The sequence below is a fragment of the Stegostoma tigrinum genome, chromosome 17, assembly GCF_030684315.1.
Source record: "Stegostoma tigrinum isolate sSteTig4 chromosome 17, sSteTig4.hap1, whole genome shotgun sequence".
NCBI lineage: Eukaryota > Metazoa > Chordata > Chondrichthyes > Orectolobiformes > Stegostomatidae > Stegostoma > Stegostoma tigrinum.
The window spans coordinates 3,490,928-3,514,611 of record NC_081370.1 but is presented as its reverse complement, the minus strand read 5'-3'; the positions used below and the strand labels follow the sequence as shown (position 1 = coordinate 3,514,611).

Below are 23,684 nucleotides of genomic sequence, written 5' to 3'. Positions count from 1 at the left end.
GACTAAGGCCTGCTTTCAAAGCAACGAATGTCAGCCTCTCTCTCTCTCTCTCCCTCCCATAGCCTTGTTTTTGAGGGCTGTCAGGTGTTTGGTGTTTCTGCGTTGTTTCTGTAACTTAAGATGTTAAGGAACTTACCACTCTTCTTTTCTACTGCTCTTTTCAATTAGTTTAGTCAGCAACGATACACATGTCAGAACTCAACAACTCAGAGAGTGACCCCACTCCCTGCCACACCAGCATCCCACCCTTTGCCTTCTGAGTAGGTGTATAATGGGCTGGAACTATTCCAAGCTGTTTCTATGGGCAGGTTCTAGATACATGACATAAGTAAGATTTCCCATTGCAAGGCTCAGTGCTCTGTCGTACATTGTGACAAATTATACAAATCATACGCCCATTATATCACCGAAACATTCCACACCTATAAAAGATGTGAACTCAAACAACGCAGCTTTCTGTACATTAAAAGCATAAGGAAGAGCAGGTCAGAGCAACAAGACCTTCATTGGCTCCATGAGTAAGTAAATCAGAATTTTTTTCAAGATGATCATGTTACAGAGATTTGACTGATAAACCTGATGTAAATACTTCACTGAAGTTCAAAAATTGTCTATAGTGTGAACAGTTTTCAGGTGCTTCAGGGTGAGGTGATGCCTGATAGTTACATTAATACTATGCTGCCTTATTTGAATACAAGAAGCTCTTAAGGCCACTGTCCACATGCAGACAAATGGATACTCTTTGTTTTAGTGGCAGGGCAGGTATGTACAACAATGTTTTGAGGAAGGGTCACTTGACCTGAAGTGTTAACTCTGATTTCCCTCCACAGATGCTGTCAGACCTGCTGAGTTTTTCCAGCAATTTCTGTTTTTACATTTAAGTTGGGGTATGTTTTTGAGGGCGATTTTTGCTCACTGCTAACATAATGTCTGCAACTGAGTCCAGTTTGCTCCGTAGCAGCTACAATCAGTGAGCATATAACAATCCAATCTGTGTATTACATCTTTCATGTATCGTACCAGTCATGGCCAGCCACACAGACTCAGTGCAGTTCTGGCAATATGCACAGTGGCATATTGCTTTACGCTGCTAGTTTTGTATAGTGCCCTGGCATTTGTTGACTTAGCTGTTCTCTTCAAGCATAGCTGTTTGAGTATCACGATGACCGAGGTTGGGGGGGTGGGGATGGATGAATCAGCTGACCATGTGACCCTGATACAAATGACTGTATATGAGTTGTGACATGAAGCAGGGATTGCAACACTGCAGGACAGCTAGCACTTTTGTAACTGCACTTCAGAAAAGGACAAAAAAAGTGGTCGGAAAAAAATATTGGAAACTGACAGTGCCAAACCAATGCATAATAAGGAGGATTATAGTTCTTTGTTTGACTTTAACTGTTTGGTTTAAAAACCAAAAGCTTTGATAGTGAGACTCCATCTTTATAAAGCAATAAGTTAGAAGTTTTTAAAAGTGATATTTTGCTTTGGAAAGAATAAAATTTGTAACAAGAGGGTGTGTCTATGATTCATCATTTTAGAAGAAACAGGATCACCTGTCAATGACAGCACCTGACAAGAGCCCATCCCTGCTATCATTGGCAATCTGAAATGATGGGTTTCACCCTGCCTGGAAGGAACTTTGACTTCAGCCCTGTTTAAGGCTGATGCCTCCACTTTACAGAAGATGGTGGTCAGAAGATGACCCTCATCGCAAAAACAGTGACTCCCAACCTGCAACTCGGTAGCCATGATGGTGGATCCTGGGTTAGGGCTGCTAAACTGGCATCTGGTTTGAGATGCAGAACTTTTTCGCTGGACTTTGTGCCACTAATGAACGCTTGACCAAGTGTTATTTACTTAGATTCCCTATTTGAGGTTTGTGAAATTTCCCTCACCATCTCCCCAACCCAGAAGTAAAACCAATGGACTCTGGTGCTCCTTAAGCAATGGAGGTTGTGGCATAATGGTAACATCACTAGGTTGGTAATCAAGATGGCAGGGTTTGTGAGCTGAATCCTACCTGGCAGATGGTTAAATCTGAATTCAAGTTTCTTAAAGAATAAAAAAAGCCAGCCTAATAAGAACAATGTAACCATTGCTGATCATTGTAACAACCCATCTGGTTCACTAATGCTCTTTAGGGAGGAAATCTGCCAACATTCCTGGTCTGGCCTACATGTGACTCCATACCCGATGTGGTTGAGTGTCGAGTGCCCTCTGAATATGTACAGATGGTCAATGAAGCCAGCTACATCCACAATCCAATGGATAAAAACAGTCTTGCTATTAATACCCCCAGTGAGAGGGTTTGGCTGTTTGCAAAGACTTCACACCACTGAAATGGAAGTGTATGAGTTAATTGGATGAGTCCAGCAACAGTGTTATCATTAGGGGTTACCAATCTGTGTAGATTGGCTGGAGCCTTCAGAAATCTCCTAGATACTGTTGCATCCAAGGTGAAAAATCATTGATGCAACAAATTCTTGCATTTATTTATGTACTCCAATTATCTTAGACTTGGGAATAAAAGGCTGTTCAGGTGACAGCCAGGAATAATGAATTTCCAATACAATGGGAAAGTGCTCCAGCAGCCAATGTATGAACACAAGGGTGGGGTCATGGAAATTGTAGTTTGCAACTCCCATGCCTTTGTTTGCAGTTAAGCTGAACAAAGTAACCTGCTCAAAGTAGCCAACAAAGCCATTCTAAACTCATTGCACTACAGAATTGTTCCAGCCATTAAAACTGTTCCACGAAATTTATCATCTTACACTAGAATCAACTACTATACAACAGGTACCACAGTATAAATCAGGTGACCTCTCATTATATATAGGTGAGAAACACAGGATCCACTTCTGAAAGGGTTCTACAGTATAATTTTGAGGGCCAATGCCAGACAATGCTAATTCTTTATCAGTTGACAACAATGGGAGCAGTCTACTCAAACATGTTGGATTAGGTCAATCTTATTTTCAGGATGCATTCAGCAACACAGTGAGGTGTGGGCAGCACTAGGCATTGGTGTTCATGTAATGTCTAGGATACGGAGCCTGTAATGCCAATATTTTGCATGGTTTAGTTCAACCTGATTACATTTATGATAAGGCTTGAAAATAATAATATTGATCTTCCCATTATACAAGTGGAGGAAATGTTTATTCACATGGTGATCATACAGCTGGGGAAAGTGATGGAAGCTGGCTATCAGTGGCTGAAACATGCCTGTTAATAATGTCGCTGAGGGACCGAAAGCAGAGAGGAAGAGGAGGGGCAATCCACAGAGCAGCAGATTGGAAGGAGGCAAAGGATGGAGTTGGTATGGCCAACAATATCAAAGACTGTGGCGAGATTGAACAGCCAATCTTTGTCACACTAGGCAGAATCTTTCTGCGTCTGAGCGCTGTGGGTCAGAATCCACTGACAAGTGCAGTGAGTCCTATCTCAACTTTAAGTCATTTATACTTTTCACAAACAGTGTGGCAAGATTCTCACTTGGAAGCAACGAGGTGCCAATTTACTAGCATTAACTCTTGTTAAATGCCGCAACATTAATGTTCAGACTCCCATTTTACCAAACTTGCCAAAAGCACTAGGTATCAGGAAAACTCAACAAGGAAACTAAAGGGTGTACCTGGCCACTTACTCTGAACAAAATCCATGCTGGAAACTAAGCACCAATGTCTCGGGACATGCTCTATTGGAATCAGTCACATGCACCTATGGACAATCTATAGGCATCTGACATGTGCCAGTCTCTAAGGACCCGCAAGGCACTGCTCTGATTCACTGACAGGATGCTTCTGCATTTCATTGCTGTACATTGGGCCATGCAAACAGCTATCATTGAATTCTGTTGTGCTCAGGGACACACACCCAGCTCACGGACTGGACCAGGCTGTATCTCCAGGCACTTTGCTTGCCGCCATAGCACTAAAGTACACTGGGCAAGCTTGCCTTGCATTTCCTCACCTTGCCTTTTTGTGCAATGACCTTTCAGCTAGAGCTACCAGGCTCATACTTAAGCTGTCTTGCCATGCTGCCTTGAGCTGATGTAAAGCTTGTCATAGCTGTCAGTAGGCCCCACTTAAGTCAATGAGCATTGACTTGACTCAAAGCTTGGCTCCTACCACAGTCAGTCAAGGGCAGCCTCAGATTGCAGTCCTGGGGCTTGGACACAGTCAGTCAGATGCTTGGGATTGTCTGGAATTCTCTCCTCAATATGTCTTGAGTCTTTCTGCTTTTCTCAATGAATGAGAGAGACAAGGCTTTCACAGGAGATTGAAATTGGTTGCATTGTATTAATGCGGGAGAAGGAGGGAAAGTGTCCTCACTGATTGAGTAGACAGCACAGAGGGAATGCAGGAGTCGAATATCAAGAAAGCCCACAATCTATTTTGGCTCATTCTGTCCTGCATGGGGTTGCTTCCTCCTGGGATGGGAGAAAGGCAGCTACCAAGAAATACGGACAGGGGTGGCAGACATTTTATTTTTGGTGCAGGTGGGGAGATGAGTAGGCAGTGGAGGGGTCATACAAAGTTAGTGCTGCTGGGGTTTGGGGTGCATATGGGCAATTCAGAGGAGATGCTGCAGACAATAGGGGGAGTGGGAGAGAATGGACTTTGGTGGGAGCAGGGTACAGTAGCAGTGATAGAGTGAATCAGAATGTTTGGAGGGGACATTTTGGCATTTACATTGGCAGTGTGGAGCAGAGCATTGTCCTCCTTGTAATGCTGTTTCCTACATAGGGCTGAGACTCCACTGACCCAGGGGACAACCTCAAACACTGGCTAACACGGTCTGGTATTGTGGCTTTCACTGCTGGTCCTGGCAGACAATGACGTCCTGAACTGGCATCTCCATCTCCAGCAGGACTTCCATGGAATCTGCCCACAAAGTGGAACTCCAAGCTCCCTCCAGTTTGCTGTGTCTGGACCAAATGTCAGTAACCATGCAGAGCAGCTGTGGAGAGACAGTGCTTGTCTGGGTGGGCAACAGACCCTCCAGGTTGGCGTGTGCACAAAGAGGCCAGGCTATCCCCTGAGTGTTTGTTCCAGGAACAGTGGTTAGATGGGTCAGAAGACATGCATGTGAGACTCCACAGGATGTGGTAGGCGATTAATAACATAAGTTTAGTAAGCTGCAGTAAGAGAACATGCTACACTTAGTGATGACAAGCTCTCAAAAAATTGTCACACAACTCAGACTTAACCAAAATGAGATTCAACCCAATGTCATTGTGTTAAAGGCAGCACTGTGTTGTAGCAGATAAGTTGTTCTGGGGTCTGTCTCAAATCTCACCATTTGTTTAAAAAGTTCGCTAAATGCATGTTAAAAGAAAGAGTGGTCCATAAAAGAAAGAGCACCTGTAAAACATTGAACAAGCATAACCGCATGAGCAAATGTGTACAGCCATGATGTTAAGACTTTGAAGTTACTTCAGGCATGATTTAGAGGCAAAGAAAAATTACGTGCAGATACAAATAATTGCTTGGTTTTAAGTATGCCCAGGACTGGAGGCTTAAATAGCTGTTATTTAATCACTCTTGTGAAAAATATTTGACATTTATTTTCAGCTTTTGGGACATATTAGCAAACAGCATTACGTAGGAAATACGGCATAAAAGCAGTCCAAATGATCCAACTGATCCACGCTTGTGTTTATATTCCTTTTGAGTCTCCTCCCATTTTTCCTCATCTGGGTCTATCATTGTAACTCTACCCCTTGTATTTTAAATGCTTAACAAGCACCCCTTCATTTGCTTCAATCACTCCCAGTGGTAGTAACCTTCATTGTTCTTTGAGTGAAGAAGTGTCTTCTCAATTTCCTATTTTTTTAAATACATTCGTGGGATGTGAGCATCATTTCTTGCCCATCCCTAGTTGCCTTTGAGAAGGTGATGGTGAGCTGCTTCCCTGAACTGCTGCAGTCCACCTGCTGTGGATTGAGCCACATTGCCATTAGGGAGGGAATTCGAGGATTTTGACCCAGCGGCAGTGAAGAAACAACGATGTATTTCCAAGTCAGGATGGTATGTATCTTGGAGAGGAACTTGCAAGTAGTGGTGTTCCCACACATCGGGTGTTTTCGTCCTTCTAGATGGAAGTGGCACTGGTCAGCACTTTTTTTTTAAAGAAAAATAACCTTTCGATTCTTTTCTGATACATGTACCCAAATATTCTGGATTTTAACATTGTAGTCTGCATTGTACTCTCTCTCATGCCTCTTCATTTCTTTTGTAATAAAGCAACCAACTATATGCAGGGCTCTCAAACGTGGTCCAACCAAGTATCATTACAGTGCCAGGATAACTTTCCCATTTTCCAATTCTATCCTTCTGGAAACAAAGCCTGGTGCCTTATTTGTTTTATTAATTATGGCCTTACTAACCTGTGACACAATTTTTAACGACCATTGAATTCGTACTCCACGATCTTTTGTTCCCTTACCTCACCTAGACTTGCATTGTTGAATAATAAGAAATCTTCCCTATTCTTTCAAACCAAATATAAAACAAATTTCATATTTGTGTTGAGCTTCATTTACCAATTATTGGTCCATTCTGCAAATTTGCAAATGTAAGTGTTGCAAAGCTCCTCAATAATGCTGCCCCTAATTCATGTTCTTTTGCTAAGTTTTGAGTTTTTGATCCCAAAGTCCAAATCGTTACTGTAAATGTTGAGCAGCAGAGGTCCCTGCATCAATACCTGCAGCCAATTCTCACCGTACGCCACTCTCTACAGATGCCTTTTAATCCACACTGCTCATTCTGCCCCAAAGCCAGGCACCAATTCATACTGCCACACTTCTCCTTACTCAACACTCTCTGATCTTATTCATTATTCTAATATGGTATACCTTATTAAAAGGCAAGTCTTTTAAAAATGCAGATAAATTACATCTATTGCATTACTATTGTCCACTCTCTTTATTATCTCCTCAAAAGAAAAATCAATAATGTTGGTCAAACAAGGTTTTTCTTTTAGAAATGTCTGCTAATTTCTAAATGGTCTTCTATTCCCTCCTATCCTACTATCCATGCTAAGGCGTACAATTCCCTGAACATATTTAATATACTTATGAACCTTCTACCAGTGAATTAGCTGTAGTAATGCATCTGCTACATCTTCCCTAGAATTTTTTGAAAAACATAGGCACAATGCATGTAGATGAGGGGTTTAAAATTCTTTGCAATTGTTTCATTTATTCAAAATCTCTTTTTTTTTACTTTTAAATGTGTTTATCTCATCATTCAACGCCACCTTTGTTTTTTTTAATGATTTATATCGGTAGATGGAATTTAAAGTAGCCAACAGAAGTCTTTGGCTGTCTTGGACTTATTTGGAGATTTTATTTAATTAAATCCTACTTAATTAAATGCCTCCCTGTGACCAAATCTGCCTGAAAAGAAAGTATTAGGTTCTACCCAGTGATACAGGATGCAGAGTTCTACAGAACACCAAGAGGTAGGTTACTCAGAGTTAATATATCATCCCTGGCCTACTATCGCCCAAGGTGGTGGGTTTACAGGCACCACCACAAATATGAGAAACATCCAAGGAGATAATCCCTTCATTTAGGAGAGACTCTTACAACTTTAATATTGCCTGCAGGCTGATCGGTTCCAGGTTGAAAATGGTCCTGGTTGCAGTGCCAAAAGTAATTACTGTCTTTAATTTTTATAACTGATTCCTTTCCAAATGACGTCAGACGACCTCTCTCAAATTAACCAGTTTGCAGTTTACTGCCTCATATAATCTTACCTGGTAGAACCTATTGATACTCTAATGCCAGCTCAAGCCTCACTCCAGATACTTGAGGATATTATCTACACAACGTAATTTAGAGAGTGCCACATTATTGTTAGTCCTATATTCCCACCTCTTAGATAACACATTAAACCGAGGCCCAGTCTGAGATCTGTGTTAGATATTGCGTTAACTAATAATTTTTGTGATGTGAGCATCATTAGCAAAGACAGCATTTACCTCCATTTCCTAAATATCTTAGTCAACTGAGTGGTTGGATAGGCCACTTCAGAGGATGGATGATGTAGTACTGACCAGTCAAACTGATCGGTTCTTTTTCCCTCATAAGACATCGGTGAATGCTGGGAATGGAAATTAACGTAGAAAAGTGCTGGAGAAACAAAGCCCAGATGCTACCTGATCTGTTGAACTTTTCCAGCGTTTTCAGATCTTATTGAAAGTTTGTCATTTTACTGACTGCAGTTTCTTAAAATTCTCATGGTGTCCTTTGAACTGAACAAGCCAGAGGCTGGGAATTACGCGGCAAGCAACTCACCTCCTCACTTCGCAAAACTTGTCCACCATCTGCAAGGCACACATCAGGAGGATAATGCAATACTTTTCTCTTGCCTCCAACAACGCTCAAAAAGCTTGATACCATCCAGGCCAAAGCAACCACCTAATTGGCACTTTATCCAACACCCTAAGCATTTACTTCTTCCACCATTGGTGCACTGATGTATACCATTTAGAGCATCCACTACAATAACTCATCAAGGCTCCTTCAGCAGCACTATCCAAACCAGTAATCTCTATCACCTAGAAGGTCAAGGGCAGCAGGCACGTTGCGATACCATCAAATTCCTTTCTGAGTTCCCTGCTGAACCACACTATATCCTGGCTCACAACTATGTCCTCTGATTAGTAGTCTTGTAACTTAACCACTACATCACCGTTGTCAAGATCCATGGAGGTACGAAATCTATTTTCAAACCAACATACTTAGTAAAATAAAAACTTTACTGTCCACTTATCTCATTGGTATTTGTGAAACTGTCAGCCACAGGACAAGGTTCTAAATTTTTGAAGGGACTATTTCCTTATGATTATGTTCATCAATGGAATCCATACATTTAGGTGGGATTCTTTATCCACCATGCCAGCATTTATAAATGTGGTTAAGTTTCATTCAATCAGTCAATAGGTAGTACGTCACCATCACTCCATTATGTTGGTCAATGATTAAAAAAACCCTAAAATTCAACAATATTGTATCACAAAATATCAAGATTTAGCAGATGATTACCCAGAAGCAAAACTGATAGTCTTAAACTGGGGCTCATAATATAACTCTGAAATTTACAAACTACACAGTAAAGTAACACAATGAGATACATCTCTTCAGAACGGCATATATTTCAGACTTGTTGAAGCAAAGATTCACCTGCTTGCTCAAGTCCAGGGATGTCCTAATTTATTTTTTGTTGTTCGTTAATGGAATGACAACATCACTGGCTAGGCAACATTTGTTGCCCATCCCTAATTGCCGAGAGGGCAGTTCACAGTCAACCACATTGCTGTGGGTGTGGAGTCACATGTAGGCCAGATCAGGTAAGGATGGCAGTTTCCTTCCCCAAAGGACATTAGTGAGCCAAGTGGGCTTTTCCTGTCAGTCAACAATGGAGTCACGGTCATCATTAGATTCTTAATTCCAGATATTTATTGAAATCAAATCCCACCATCTGCCAGGGCAGGATTCGAACCCAGGTCCCCAGAATGTTATCTGGGTTTCTGGATTAACTGTTCAACGATAATGCCACTAGCCATCACCTCCCCTCTAAGTGAGTCATATGTTAGGACCCTGTGAAAAACTAAATGGTGCACATTCCGAGTGAATTGCCGGGGAAGTTGAAGATTCCAATTGGCAATTTCCTTGCCCCGGAGCTCTCCAAAAGAATCATGAAAATCAGAGGATCTGGAGGGCTGTGCTGCATCCAGGCTAGCCAGGAAAATTTAGACCATTAAAAATCTGGATTAACTCCTACTTATTATGAAACTGACCCCACAAAGTACCAGGTACACTCCCAACTACATCTCCCCCAGATCCCTGACAAATGTTAATCCCTGACCCAACAAACCCCCTGTCCCTAAGACAGCCTCGCCCCCACCTCTTCCGGGACCTGACATCTTTCTCCTCCTCCTCCACTTTCTGCTTCATTCTTAAATGGAGATAACTTCTTCTTTGAAGCCTGCTATTGCTAAGCTAGTTGGGGGTTTCTTTCAACATTAAGTAAAGACCGCAGCATTGCAATCTGCTCACCAACCAACTTCTACAGACGCACCATAGAAAGCATTCTATCCGGGTGCGTACGGTTTGGTACGGCAACTGCTCTGCCCAGAGCCATAAGAAATAACTGAAAGTTGTGTGCACAGCCCATCATGAAAGCCAATCTCCCATCCATGAACTCCATCTACACGTGTCACAGAAAGGCTGCCAACATCATCAAAGACCCCTCCCACCCTGGTAACATTTTCTTCCAACCTCGTCCATTGGGCAAAAAATACAGAAGCTTGAACACAAGCACCAACAGGTTCAAGATCTGCTTCTTCCCTGATTGTTATTGGACTGATGAATAGATCTCTCTCATTTCAAATCTAATGTTGATCTTGCTTTGTGCACTTCCTGTGCACCTGTAACCTTTTATGCCTCGCCCTGGCTGAGCACTCGATGCTCTGCCTGTGCTGCTCACGAAACAAAATTTTCGTTGTACTTAGGTACATGCGATAATAATAAATAAGTCAAATCAAAAGTTACTGTCCACCCATTCTCAAGCACCAGTCAAGGTCTTAATTCATTAACAGTAGGGACCAGGATCCCTATAAGGTCAGCTCTAAATTTCCAAAGAAAACTCTGTTTAAAAGGATTTGTTACATTCTTCTGACTTATATGTGGTCATCATACAACAAGAATTTGGTGAGATGATGATCTAGGTTCTTTACTCGAAGATAAGGCTACACACAGACAACATTAACTGGGAGAACGTGCACACATATCTGACATTGACTTCTGCTACTATAGGCTAAGAATAAAATCAAAGCAAGGTATTCTTCCATAAAGGTACATGCATCATATCAGAACACAACTCATGTTGCTGATGGGATAGCAAGAATTGCTGATGCTGGAGTCAGGGACAACACAGCATGGAGCTGAAGGAATGCAGCAGGCCAGGCAGCATAAGAGGAGCAGGAAAGCTGACATTTCGGGTCAGGACTCTTCTTCAGAAATGGGGAGGGTGAGGTGCAATCTGAAATAAATGTAGAGGAGGGGTGGGGCTGGGGAAGGTAGCTGGGATGGTGATGGGGATTGGTCAGTGAGGTGGGAGGGGCGGATAGGTGGGAGAGAAGATTTACATATGGAGGAATCCATATGAAGGCCGTTGGACTGGAGGCTGCCAAGGAGGAATATGAGGTGCTGCTCCTCCAGTTTGCAGGTGTCATTATCGTGATATTGGAGAAGGCCCAGGATAGACATGTCACCCAGGGTGTGGGAAGGGGAGTTAAAATGTTTCATGACCAGAAGGTGTTGTCATTGGTCACGTACAGAGTGCAGATGCTCTACAAAATGTTGGTGAGACCAAGCGGAGACTCACAATGATGCCACCCACAAACTGGAGGACCAGCACCTTGTATTCCACCTCAGAAGCCTACAACCTGATGGCCCGAATATGGACTTTACCAGTTTCAAACTTTCCCCACCCCGGCCTCTTCCCATGTTCAACCCTCCCTCTCAAACCCACTTCCTTGCCCTGACACCACTTGTCCATCTTCTCTCCCACCTATCTGCCCCTACGACCTCACTGACCAATCCCCACCACTCCCTACCTGCACTCACCTATCCCCATCCAACCTACCTTCCCCAGCCCCATCCCTACCCTCTCTATTTATTCCTTGTCCCCCCCTCCCCCTCCCCATTTCTGAAGATGGTCCCCATCTGAAACGTCAACTTCCCAGCTCCTCTGATGCTGCCTGGCCTGCTGTGTTCCTCCAGCTCCACGCTTTATTATCTCATTTTGCAGATGGCCTTGAGTGAGCGATGCTTACAAGAATGGAGTATTGTTCTGTTAAAAAAAGTCACTTCTCAATGTACCACTGTGGCTAGTGATACCATCACACACACTTTGGGACCTTGATGTTGTGGCCATTTCGGAGACATGGATAGAGCAGGGACAGGAATGGTTGTTGCAGGTTTTGGGATTTAGATGTTTCAGTAGGAACAGAGAAGATGGTAAAAGAGGGGGAGGTGTGGCATTGTTAGTCAAGGACAGTATTACAGTTGCAGAAAGGATGTTTGGGGACTCGTCAACTGAGGTAGTATGGGCTGAGGTTAGAAACAGGAAAGGAGAGGTCACCCTGTTGGGAGTTTTCTATAGGTCTCCAGATAGTCTCAAATATGTAGAGGAAAGGATAGCAAAGATGATTCTCGATAGGAGTGAGAGAGACAGGATAGTTGTCATGGGGGACTTCAACTTTCCAAATATTGACTGGGAACACTATAGTTCGAGTACTATAGATGGGTCAGTTTTTGTCCAGTGTGTGCAGGAGGGCTTCCTGACACAGTATGTAGATAGGCCAACAAGGGGCGAAGCCACATTAGATTTGGTACTGGGTAATGAGCCCGGCCAAGGTGTTAGATTTGGAAGTAGGTGAGCACTTTGGTGATAGCGATCACAATTCTGTTATGTTTACTTTAGTGATGGAAAGGGATTGGTGTATACCACTGGGCAAGAGTTATAGCTGGGGGAAAGGCAATTACGATAAGATTAGGCAAGATTTAGGGAGCATAGGATGGGGAAGGAAACTGCAGGGGATGGGCACATTAGAAATGTGGAGCTTATTCAAGGAAAAGCTCCTGTGTGTCCTAGATAAGTATGTACCTGTCAGGCAGGGAGGAAGCTGTAGATCACGGGAGCTGTGGTTTACGAAGGAAATGGAATCTCTGGTCAAGAGGAAGAAGAAGGCTTATGTTAGGATGAGATGTGAAGGCTCAGTTAGGGCACTTGAGGGTTACAAGGTAGCCAGGAAAGACCTAAAGATAGAGCTCAGAAGAGCCAGGAGGAGACATGAGAAGTTGTTGGCAGGTAGGATCAGGGTAAACCCTAAGGCTTTCTATAGGTATTTAAGGAATAAAAGAATGGTGAGAGTAAGATTAAGGCCAATCAAGGATAGTAGTGGGAAGTTGTGTGTGGAGTCAGAGGAGATAGGGGAAGCACCAGATGAATATTTTTCAACAGAATTCACTCTAGAAAATGACAATGTTGCTGAGGAGAATACTGAGATAGAGGCTACTAGACTAGGTGGGATTGAGGTTCACTAGGAAGAGGTATTAGAAATCCTGCAGAGTGTGAAGATAGATAAGTCCCCTGGGCCGGATGGGATTTATCCTAGGATCCTCTGGGAAGCCAGGGAGGAGATTGCCGAGCCTTTGGCATTGATTTTTAACCCGTGATTGTCTACAGGAATAGTGCCAGAAGATTGGAGGATAGCAAATGTAGTTCCCCTGTTCAAGAAGGGGAGTAGAGACAACCCTGGTAATTATAGACCAGTGAGCCTTACCTCAGTTGTTGGTAAAGTGTTGGAAAAGGTTATAAAAGATAGGATTTATAATCATCTAGAAATGAATAATTTAATTGAGGATAGTCAGCATGGTTTTGTGAAGGGTAGGTCGTGCCTCACAAATCTTATTGAGTTCTTTGAGAAGGTGACCAAACAGGTAGATGAGAGTAAACCAGTCGATGTGGTGTATATGGAGTTCAGCAAGGCATTCGATAAGGTTCCCCACAGTAGGCTATTGTACAAAATGTGGAGGAATTGTGGGAGATATAGCAGTTTGGATCAGAAATTGGCTTGCTGAAAGAAGACAGAGGGTGGTGGTTGATGGGAAATGTTCATCCTGGAGTCCAGTTACTCGTGGTGTACCGCAAGGGTCGGTGTTGGTTCCAGCGCTGTTCGTCATTTTTATAAATGACCTGGATGAGGGCGTAGAAGGATGGGTTAGTAAATTTGCAGACGACACTAAGGTCAGTGGAGTTGTGGATAGTGACGAAGGTTGCTGTAGGTTACAGAGAGACATAGATAAGCTGCAGAGCTGGCTGAGAGGTGGCAAATGGAGTTTATTGCGGACAAGTGTGAGGTGATGCCCTTTGGTAGAAGTAACTGGAAGGCAAAGTACTGGGCTAATGGTAAGATTCTTGGTAGTGTAGATGAGAAGAGAGATCTCGGTGTCCATGTACACAGATCCTTGAAAGTTGCCACCCAGGTTGACAGGGCTGTTAAGAAGGCATACAGTGTTTTAGCTTTTATTAATAGAGGGATCGAGTTCCGGAACCATGAGGTTATGCTGCAGCTGTACAAAACTCTGGTGCGACCGCAGTTGGAGTATTGTGTACAGTTCTGGTCGCCGCATTATAAGAAGGATGTGGAAGCTTTGGAAAGGGTCCAGAGGAGATTTACTAGGATGTTGCCTGGTATGGAGGGAAGGTCTTACAAGGAAAGGCTGAGGGACTTGAGACTGTTTTCATGAGAGAGAAGAAGGTTGAGAGGTGACTTAATTGAGTCATATAAGATAACCAGAGGGTTAGATAGGGTGGCTAGGGAAAGCCTTTTTCCTAGGATGGTGACGGCGAGCACGAGGGGGCATAGCTTTAAACTGAAGGGTGAAAGATATAGGACAGATGTCAGAGGTAGTTTCTTTACTTAGAGAGTAGTAAGGGAATGGAACGCTTTGCCTGCAACTGTTGTAGATTCACCAACTTTAAGTACATTTAAGTCGTCATTGGACAAGCATATGGACGTACATGGAATAGTGTAGGTTAGATGGGCTTCAGATTGGTATGACAGGTCGGCACAACATCAAGGGCCGAAGATCCTGTACTGTGCTGTAATGTTCTATGTTCTATATGTTTACATCATTCCATTCTACATTGGCCACAGACACAATTAATCCCAGACTTTAGCAACTGACAGTGACCTTGAGTGATGTGTCCCTTTCCATAAGACCAGAAAACATGGCAGCAGAAATTAGGCCATTCGGCCATTGAGTCTGCTCCCCCATTCAATCATGGCCGATAAATTTCTCAACCCCATTCTCTCGCTTCTTCCCTGTAACCCTTTATCTCCTTGACAATCAAGAACCGATCTATCTTTGTCTTAAATATACTCAATGAACTAAATTCCACAGCCTTCTGTGACAGTGAATTCCACAGATTCATCAATCTCTGGCTGAAGAAGTTTCTCCTCATCTCTGTTCTAAAAGGTCTTCCCTTTACTCTAAGGCTGTGCCCTCGGGTCCAAGTCTCTCCTCCCAATGGAAACATCTTCCCAAATTCCATTCTGTCCAGACCATTCAGTATTCTGTAAGTTTCAATTAGCTGCCCACTCATCCTTCTAAACTCCATTGAGTATAGACCTAGAGTCCTCAAATGTTCCTTGTATGTTAAACCTTTCATTCCTGAGATCATTTTTGAGAACCTCCTCTGGACCACTCCAAGGTCAGTACATCCTAACTGAGGTATGGGGCACAAAATTGCTCACAATACTCTAAATGTGGTCTGACCGGAGCTTTACAAAGCCTCAGAAGTAATCCCTGCTTTTATATTCTAGTCCTCTCAAAATAAATGCCAACATTGTATTTGCGCTCCTAACTATTGACTCAACCTGGAAAACACTACCTTAAGAGAACCGTGGATTAGAACTCCCTTTGCACTTCAGATTTCTAAATTTTCTCCCCATTTAGAATATAATCCATGCCTCTATTCTTTCTATCAAAGTGCATGACCTCTCACTTTCCCATACTGCATTTCTGGTTGCTATATTGAGACTTCGCTCTATGTAATAGCCCCAACACTAACAAAGTGGTAGGCTTGGCAGTCTCAGGAGCTGAAGTTCTTTAAAGCCATTTATGAAAACAAGAGAAACAAGAAATCAACAACGTGCTCCTCATTCAAAATGTGCTTTGCCATTATTTTGCATCGTATGGTGCCCTGATATATTGTCAATGTTGCAGTCCCCAAAATATGAAAAAAATTATGGTTGAAAAGCTATAATGATGGATTTTACCTTGGAGATTCAACATGTCTACTGTCTGATGGTCTCCAATTAGTTACACTTATTCAGGGCAATTATTAGTATTTCCTCAAGATAAGTGAAGTTCTGTATTGAAGGGCTTCACTAACTTGTTCTCGTAATGAACTTAAAGTCATAGAGTCATACAGCCCGGAAACAGACCCCTCAGTCCAACGAGTCCATGCCGAACATATTCCCAAACTAAACTAGTCCCACCTGCCTGCTCCTGACCCATATCCGTTCAAACCTTTCCTACTCATGTAATTATCCAAAGGACTTTAAATGTTGTAAATGTACTTGCATCCAACACTTTCTCAGGAAGTACATTTCACATGTGAGCCACCCTCTGTGTAAAAAAATTGTTTCATATTTTTTAAAAATCTCTCTCCCCTCACCTTAAAAATGTGGCTCCTAGTCTTGAAATCCCCCGTGCCAGGGAAAAGACAACTAACACTAACTCTATCTGTACTTCTCATTATTTTATGAACTTCTATCAGGTCGCCTCTCAACCTCCTACACTCCAGTGAAAAAAATCCCAGCCTATCCAGCCTTTCCTTATAACTCAAACCTTCCATACCCAGAAACATCCTGGTAAATCTCTTCTTGAACCTTCTTCAACTTGATAATTCCTATAACTGAGCAACAAGAACCGGACACAATATTCCAGAAGAGACCTCACCAATGTCCTGCACAACCTCAACATGACTTCCCAACACCTATATTCAAAGGATTGAGCAATGAAGGCAAGCATGCCAAATGCCTTTTGAACCATCCTGTCAACGTGTGACGTAAACTTTAAAAAAGTATGTACCTACACTCTGAGGTTCCTGTGTTTTACAACACTGCCCAAGGCACTACCATTAATTGTATAAGCCCTACCCTTGTTTGTTGTACCAAAATGCAATACCTCACTGTTATCCAGATTCAACTCCATCTGCCGTTTCTCAGCTCATTGACCCATTTGATCAAGATCCCTTTGCAATCTTAGAAAACTTTCTTTACTGACTACTATGCCAAAAGTTTTAGTGTCGTCCACAAACTTACTAACCGTGCCTTCTATATTTTCATCCAAATCATTTATATAATTGACAAACAAAAGACAACTCAGAAATGAGCTCTGTGGAGCTTCTTTTAACACTAAGCATAATAGTCACCAAATCTAAAAAAAACATACAAGTCTTTGAGCTAACAGAAACAATGTTTGGCCTAGGTTTTGTGTTAAGTGAGTCACTCAATTGCGATATTTCCTTCGGATTCTGGGAAGTGCTGCATGGATAAATACAGGATGCCTTGCGATTGTGTGGAAGGGTTTTCAAACAGCTATGTTGTAGTGGTACACCTAAAGCAGCTATATTCATTGTAATCTAGGCAAACTTCAAGATGTTCAACTTGTTTCCTCATCTCTGCAGATAGCCTCTATCAACCGGACGAACAAGTTTAGCAACTGTATGAGGTCTGCAGATGTAGTACCTTCTATAGAAATATTTATGGCTCCAGGGTCATTTGAAAGCACAGAAGATATCTATCACTGCCCTTGTAAAACATGCAAGGTTGAAGGTGACGAGCCTTCATGAATGGTAAATGGTCATGAGTGGTGTGTTGCAGGAGCAATAAGACTGAGGGATAACAACCAATGACATGTCAAGAATCCTTCGTGAGTAGGTCTTCTATTTCTTTAAGCAAACATGAGGAAGGCAATGAGAATCCACCTTGTTTATACTTTTCCCTGAGTCATATTGGCCTTTAAGACCAAAAGATATAGGAGCAGAATTGGGCCATTTGGCTCATCAAGTCTGCTCGACAATTTGATCATGGTGATATGCTTCTCAACCCCATTCTCCTGCATTCTCCCTGTAATGCTTCATCCCCTTACTCACCAAGAAGTCATTGAAGTTGAAAATGGGACGTTCCTATCGCAACACAAGACTGCAAGGTGTGGGAGAAAATGATGAGAGAACCTGCCACTCAGCATATCACAACTGTATAAGTCAACCAAACATTGATCTGCCCTGTGTAAAGCTAGCACAAAGCCAATTTCAATCTGGAATAAGATGACTTTTGTTAAGGAGTAAGCATTAAATGATTCTACAGCCGAAATGATTTTGGGTTGGCGTTTGAGTTTATTTGAGGAATGGTGATCACAAATGACTTAGAAACTGCCTACAGTTAACAAGTTAATTAATAGAATTCTCATTCTTAAATAACAGTTTAAATCAGCTGTTAAGAAAACTGGATTTCAGCCGCAGTGATATCATTAGGGTATGCAACTAATCATAGCAAGGAAATTTTGTGGACTGCAAATCTGGAAGTTGAAAACCAATTAATTGTTGAATGCTTAATTTTTAAATTTTGGTAGGATTTGCTGACACTCAGAAATATGTATAGCAGCAGTAAAATCTGTGAATTGAGTTGAAATAAAGAATGATAAAAACTTAAACCCTTAAAAATGAAGAAAATAGAAAACATATAGATGAAGAGAAAAGACTTAAACAAAATAGGTGCTTTATTTTTTAAAAATTGGCTTTACATTCCTCCTGTGTATGCACACTTTAAAAAAATTAGAGATCAACACGTGCTGTCAGAATTTATCATTGGATTATTTGTGTCAACAGATACTTTAAATAAATTTTACAGATAGCAAAATAAATCATTGAGAGATACACAGAATTAAGGTAGAAGATAAAATATAATAAACTTTTAAAAATCCGTAATGTTTAAAAATATCAAACAGAAATTTGACATTCAGAGATAAAATTACATTTAGTTCCAGTGACACTGTTTAACTATACTTATAAACATTGTAGATAACAATTAAAATTCAACTTAGATCACATTCAACAAGGTGCAATGTTTCAGAGTTTCTTTTTCCACTGAATGATTCCAGAGTGTAAGACTAATAGTTCCCATCTTCCCAATGACTTCAAATCAATTGCATTCTTAGTGGACTTCTAGTGCAGCTTCTTAAAAAGCACAGAATTCATGAAAACAGCTTCTGGACATTTGTCTCTTAATGCACATTTGTGGACTCCATAAGTTGTTTTCAATTTCAAAACAGTTGTGATGATAAGTGCTGAATTCTGGTGTCATTATGGCTGCAAATCAATGGCCAATATCTTGAATTCCTTTGCATTTCCAGGAAGATGAAAGGTGATAGAAGATTGTGATTCTACCCCCACCCTTCCACTGTAACACCTCAGGGCCATGTTACTCTTCATTGAAGGTTTACATTCCTACTTGCTTTCCCTTCACCACAATCACTTTTTTTTCATTGCTGGCCCTTTACATGGTATGTCAAGGAGCAGTCAAAAGCATCAACTAACCATGTACAAATTGGAGGATCAATGGGATGATGAGCTGTGACTGAATCTTAATGAGGCTTCTGCTTGGACAGAATGTGTAGGATTATGCTTTCAATAGCAGAACATCTTTCAAAAATGTCCGAGGCATGCACGGAATGTAGGCAATCTGTTTTCTATGCACGTAACAATGGTTGGAACTTCATCCTTCAGTAGAGGGAGTTTGAAGACTATTTTTTTGCTGAAGTAGAGCATTTTTAATTACACGACAAGTTTCATTGCAGCTAAGGCATTTACGATATTGTTAGGCAGACTTAAGTTTCTTAGTGTATTTTGTAAAATGCCATTTCATTTCCCATCTGATAAATTGACTGTTTCTGAGCTCTGGCAATTTTTATTAAATTACTGGAGCAACCCACAGTTCCATTTCTCCAATTATATAGGTTCAACATCATAAAAAATTTCTACACAACTCTTTTTCCTTTCATAAGTTGAATTATTTCTTATTGAGCTTGAAGGTTCAGCCAATCTTGGGCTGCATGTTTCCTCTGGTGCAACATTGAGCCTGTTTTTCTGTGTACATTTTTTCTGAGGCACAGATTTTACTCAGAAAGAGGATCCACTGTTAGCATGTGTCAGAATTGAAGACAGCGAATGTTGAAGCTTGTGAATGGAGTAGGGAAGAAGTGGGCTATTCTGTCTTTAATGGAGTCAAGATTCTTTGTTCTGGATGGTATCAAACTTTTCGAATGTTGTTGGAGATCCAACCATTCAGGCAATTGAAAAGTATTCCATTACAGTCCTGGCTTTTGCCTTGAGGACAGGACTTGGGGAGTCAGGAGATGAGTTACTCACTGCAGAATTCCCACCTTCCAAATTGCATTTGAAGGCACACCATTTACATAATTAGTTCAGTGAGCTTCCTAATCAATGGTAACTCACAGCACTTTGTTGCTGAAGTATTCATTCATGGTAATGCCATTGAATGTCAAAGGAGACAGTTCATATCTCTCTTGCTGGAGATTGTCATACCCTGGCAATTGTCTGGTACAAATGTTCTTTTACAATTATTAACTTAAGCTTGAACATTGGACATGTAATGCTATTTATGGACATTGACTGCTTCAATATCCAAAGAGTCATGAATTGTGTTGAATGTTTATGCAATCTTCACTGTATATCTCCATTTTCTCGCGTAAGATGGAAGGCAGGCAATTAAAGAAGCAGCTTATGATGGTTGGGCATTTTACTGAGTGTGTCCTACAATGATATTCTGGGTCTGTGATATCTGGTGTCCAACATTCACAATGATCTTATTTTGTACTGGGTACGATAATAACCAGAAAGGATTTTCCCTGTGATACTTAATTGACCTTAATTTTGCTAGGGCTCCTTAACGCCGCAACCAGTTGAATACTAGCTTGACAATGAAAACAGTTACTTTCCCTTTACCTCGCATTTCAGTTGGAACTCAAACCCAGTGTCTGTAAACATATTTTGTACCTTGTGGCTTGATGCACTGTTGACAAAATCATCCATTACTTTTGTGTGATGATCCAGAATAGACTGATGGGGAAGGAACTGGAGAAATTGGCTTTGCCCTCCTTCTTGGGAAAGGACTAACTTTGGCAATTTTCTACATTTTTGGGAGAACACTAAAGTTGCAAATGTCCTGCAGCCAACTGACTCGGCGAGCAGAGATAATGGAAACTGCAGATGCTGGAGAATCCAGGACAAAGTGTGAAGCTGGTTGAACACAGCAGGTCAAGCAGCATCTTAGGAGCACAAAAGCTGACGTTTCGGGCCTAGACCCTGCATCAGAGAGGGGGATGGGGAGTGGGTTCTGAAATAAATAGGGAGAGAGGGGGAGGCAGACCGAAGATGGATAGAGGAAAAGATAGGTAGAGAAGACAGTACAGGTGGGGAGGGGTAGGTCAGTCCGGGGAGGATGGACAGGTCAAGGAGGCGGGTTGAGGTTAGTAGGTAGGTAATGGAGGTGCAGCTTGAGGTGGGAGGAGGGGATAGGTGAGAGGAAGAACAGGTTAGGGAGGTGGGGATGAGCTGGGCTGGTTTTGTGATGCAGTGCGGGGGGGAGGGGACGAGTTGGGCTGGTTTTGGGATGCAGTGGGGGAGGGGGAGATGATATCCACACAAAACCAACCCAGCTCGTCCCCACCTCCCTAACCTGTTCTTCCACTCACCTATTCCCTCCTCCCACGTCAAGCCGCACCTCCATTTCCCACCTACCAACCTCATCCTGCCTCCTTGTCCTGTCCGTCCTCCCTGGACTGACCTATCCCCTCCCTACCTCCCCAACTATCTTTTCCTCTATCCATCTTCGGTCCGCCTCCTCCTCTCTCCCTATTTATTCCCGAACCCTCTCCCCATGCCCCTCTCTGATGCAGGGTCTAGGCTCAAAATGTCAGCTTTTGTGCTCCTAAGATGCTGCTTGGCCTGCTGTGCTCATCTAGGTTCACACTTTGTTGGCTAGGTGAGCAATTTGTTCTGAGAGTGTCAGAGCCCAAAGATCTGATGAGGACATCATTGCAAAAGCCGACAATTTACCATTCATACTTGACCCATACACCTTTAATTTCTCTGCAACAGTGCCAAGTGCATCAGTAAAACCAGTCAGTTCCTTGCATTTTCTACGCCGATGCTTCAGAAATTTCCTTTTCATCAATAGTCACTGAAAAGCTATCGGGGCGTTCCTTTCTCCATCATTTTTCTCCCGCATTTCCCACAACTCATCCCTCACAGCCCCTCCCTGCAATAAAAGCCAAAACAGAATCCCCCTAGTCCTCACATACTACCCCACCGACCTCTGGATCCAACGCATCATCCTCTGACACTTCCACCATCTGCAATCCGACCCCACCACCAAAGATATTTTTCCTTCCCCACACTTATATGCTTTCCGGAGGGACCACGCTCTTGACGGCTCCACACTCCTGACCAGCCCCACCACACCCGGCACCTTCCCCTGCAACCGCAGGAAGTGCTACACCTGCCCCCACACCTCCTCCCTCACCCCCATCCCAGGTCCCAAGAAGACTTTCCACGTCAAGCAGATGTTCACCTGCACATCTGCCAATGTAGTATACTGCATCTGCTGTACCCGTTGTGGCCTCCTCTACATCAGGGAAACCAAGCGGAGGCTTGGGGGCCCCTTTGCAGAACACCTCCACTCGGTTCGTGCTAAACAAGTGCACCTCCCAGTCGCGAACCATTTCAACTCCCCCTCCCATTCCTCAGACGACATGTCCATCCTGGGCCTCCTGCCATGCCACAACAATGCCACCCGAAGGTTGCAGGAACAGCACCTCATACTCCGCTTGGGAACCCTGCAGCCCAATGGTATCAATGTGGATTTCACAAGCTTCAAAATCTCCCCTCCCCCTGCCACATCCCAAAACTAGCCTAGCTTGTCCTTGCCTCCCTAACCTGCTCTTCCTCCCACCTATCCTCTCCTCCCACCCTCAAGGCCCACCCCCATCTCCTACCTACTAACTTCTTCCCGCCCCCTTGACCTGTCTGTCCTCCCCGGACTGATCTGTCCCCTCCCTAACTCCCCACCTACTCTCACCTTTACTGGCTTCATCCCCAACTCTTTGACCTATCTGTCTCCTCTCCACCTATCTTCTCCTCCAACCATCTTCTATTCATCTCCCCCTCTCTCCCTATTTATTTCAGACACCCCTTCCCCTCCCCCATTTCTGAGGAAGGATCCAGGCCCGAAACGTCAGCCTCCCTGCTCCTCTGATGCTGCTTGGCCTGTTGTGGTCATCCAGATCTACACCTTGTTATCTCCATCATTTGCCCTTGTTTACTTTGGAAATATGAGACATCAAGTGAAAGCTATTTTCCTTTTCAACCTGATTAAACTGCCAATATCTGACTTGGTGTAAGGCTCCTGTGATGTTGCAACCTCAGATACCACGACATCTTTTGAGGAGTCAACATTGTTTCTCTTGATCACCCTCTGCAGGTCTGCAGGAGAATACAAACTGAATTACAACCGCCTGAAAAAGAATGTTTTATGTGAATATTTTGCACATGATCATATTTTACAGGCAGCATGTTACAAGTGGAATCCTGTAAGCGTCTGAGCTTGTGCCTCAACTTTTTACATTTTATATCAGTAACTTAGATGAGGTGAACAAAGGCATGGTAGCTAAATTCCCAAATGATTCTAAGATATGCAGGAAAGTGTGTTGTGAAAGACACAAGGAAATTGCAGATGTATATGGATAGGTTGAGGGAATTGGTAAAAAAAAAATTCTGCCGGACAGACCATGAGGAGATAAAATGTGATGTTGTTCACTTTGGCAAGAAGAGTTTTTTTTTAAAAAAGCATATTACTTAAATGGAGAACAATTGCAGAATTCTGAGGTGCAGGGCAATTTAGTTGTGCAGGTGGATAAGTCACAGAACATTATTATGCTGTTACACAATACTTGTGTGCTTTGGCTAAAGAAATATGTAAAGGTATCGGTGGCAGTTCAGGTGTGGTTT

General features: G+C 42.6%; 1 protein-coding gene across 1 annotated transcript in view; it reads left to right on the top strand.

The window, feature by feature from the left end:
- The first annotated feature begins 406 nt into the window (after positions 1-406).
- The window catches only part of LOC125459387 (plakophilin-3-like), an 81,939-nt gene continuing 58,661 nt past the window's right edge, over positions 407-23,684 (top strand). The window contains exon 1 of the mRNA XM_048545795.2: positions 407-518. Coding sequence (XP_048401752.2) covers positions 515-518 — 4 coding nt within the window. The 5' untranslated portion in view covers positions 407-514. The remainder of the gene's footprint in view (positions 519-23,684) is intronic.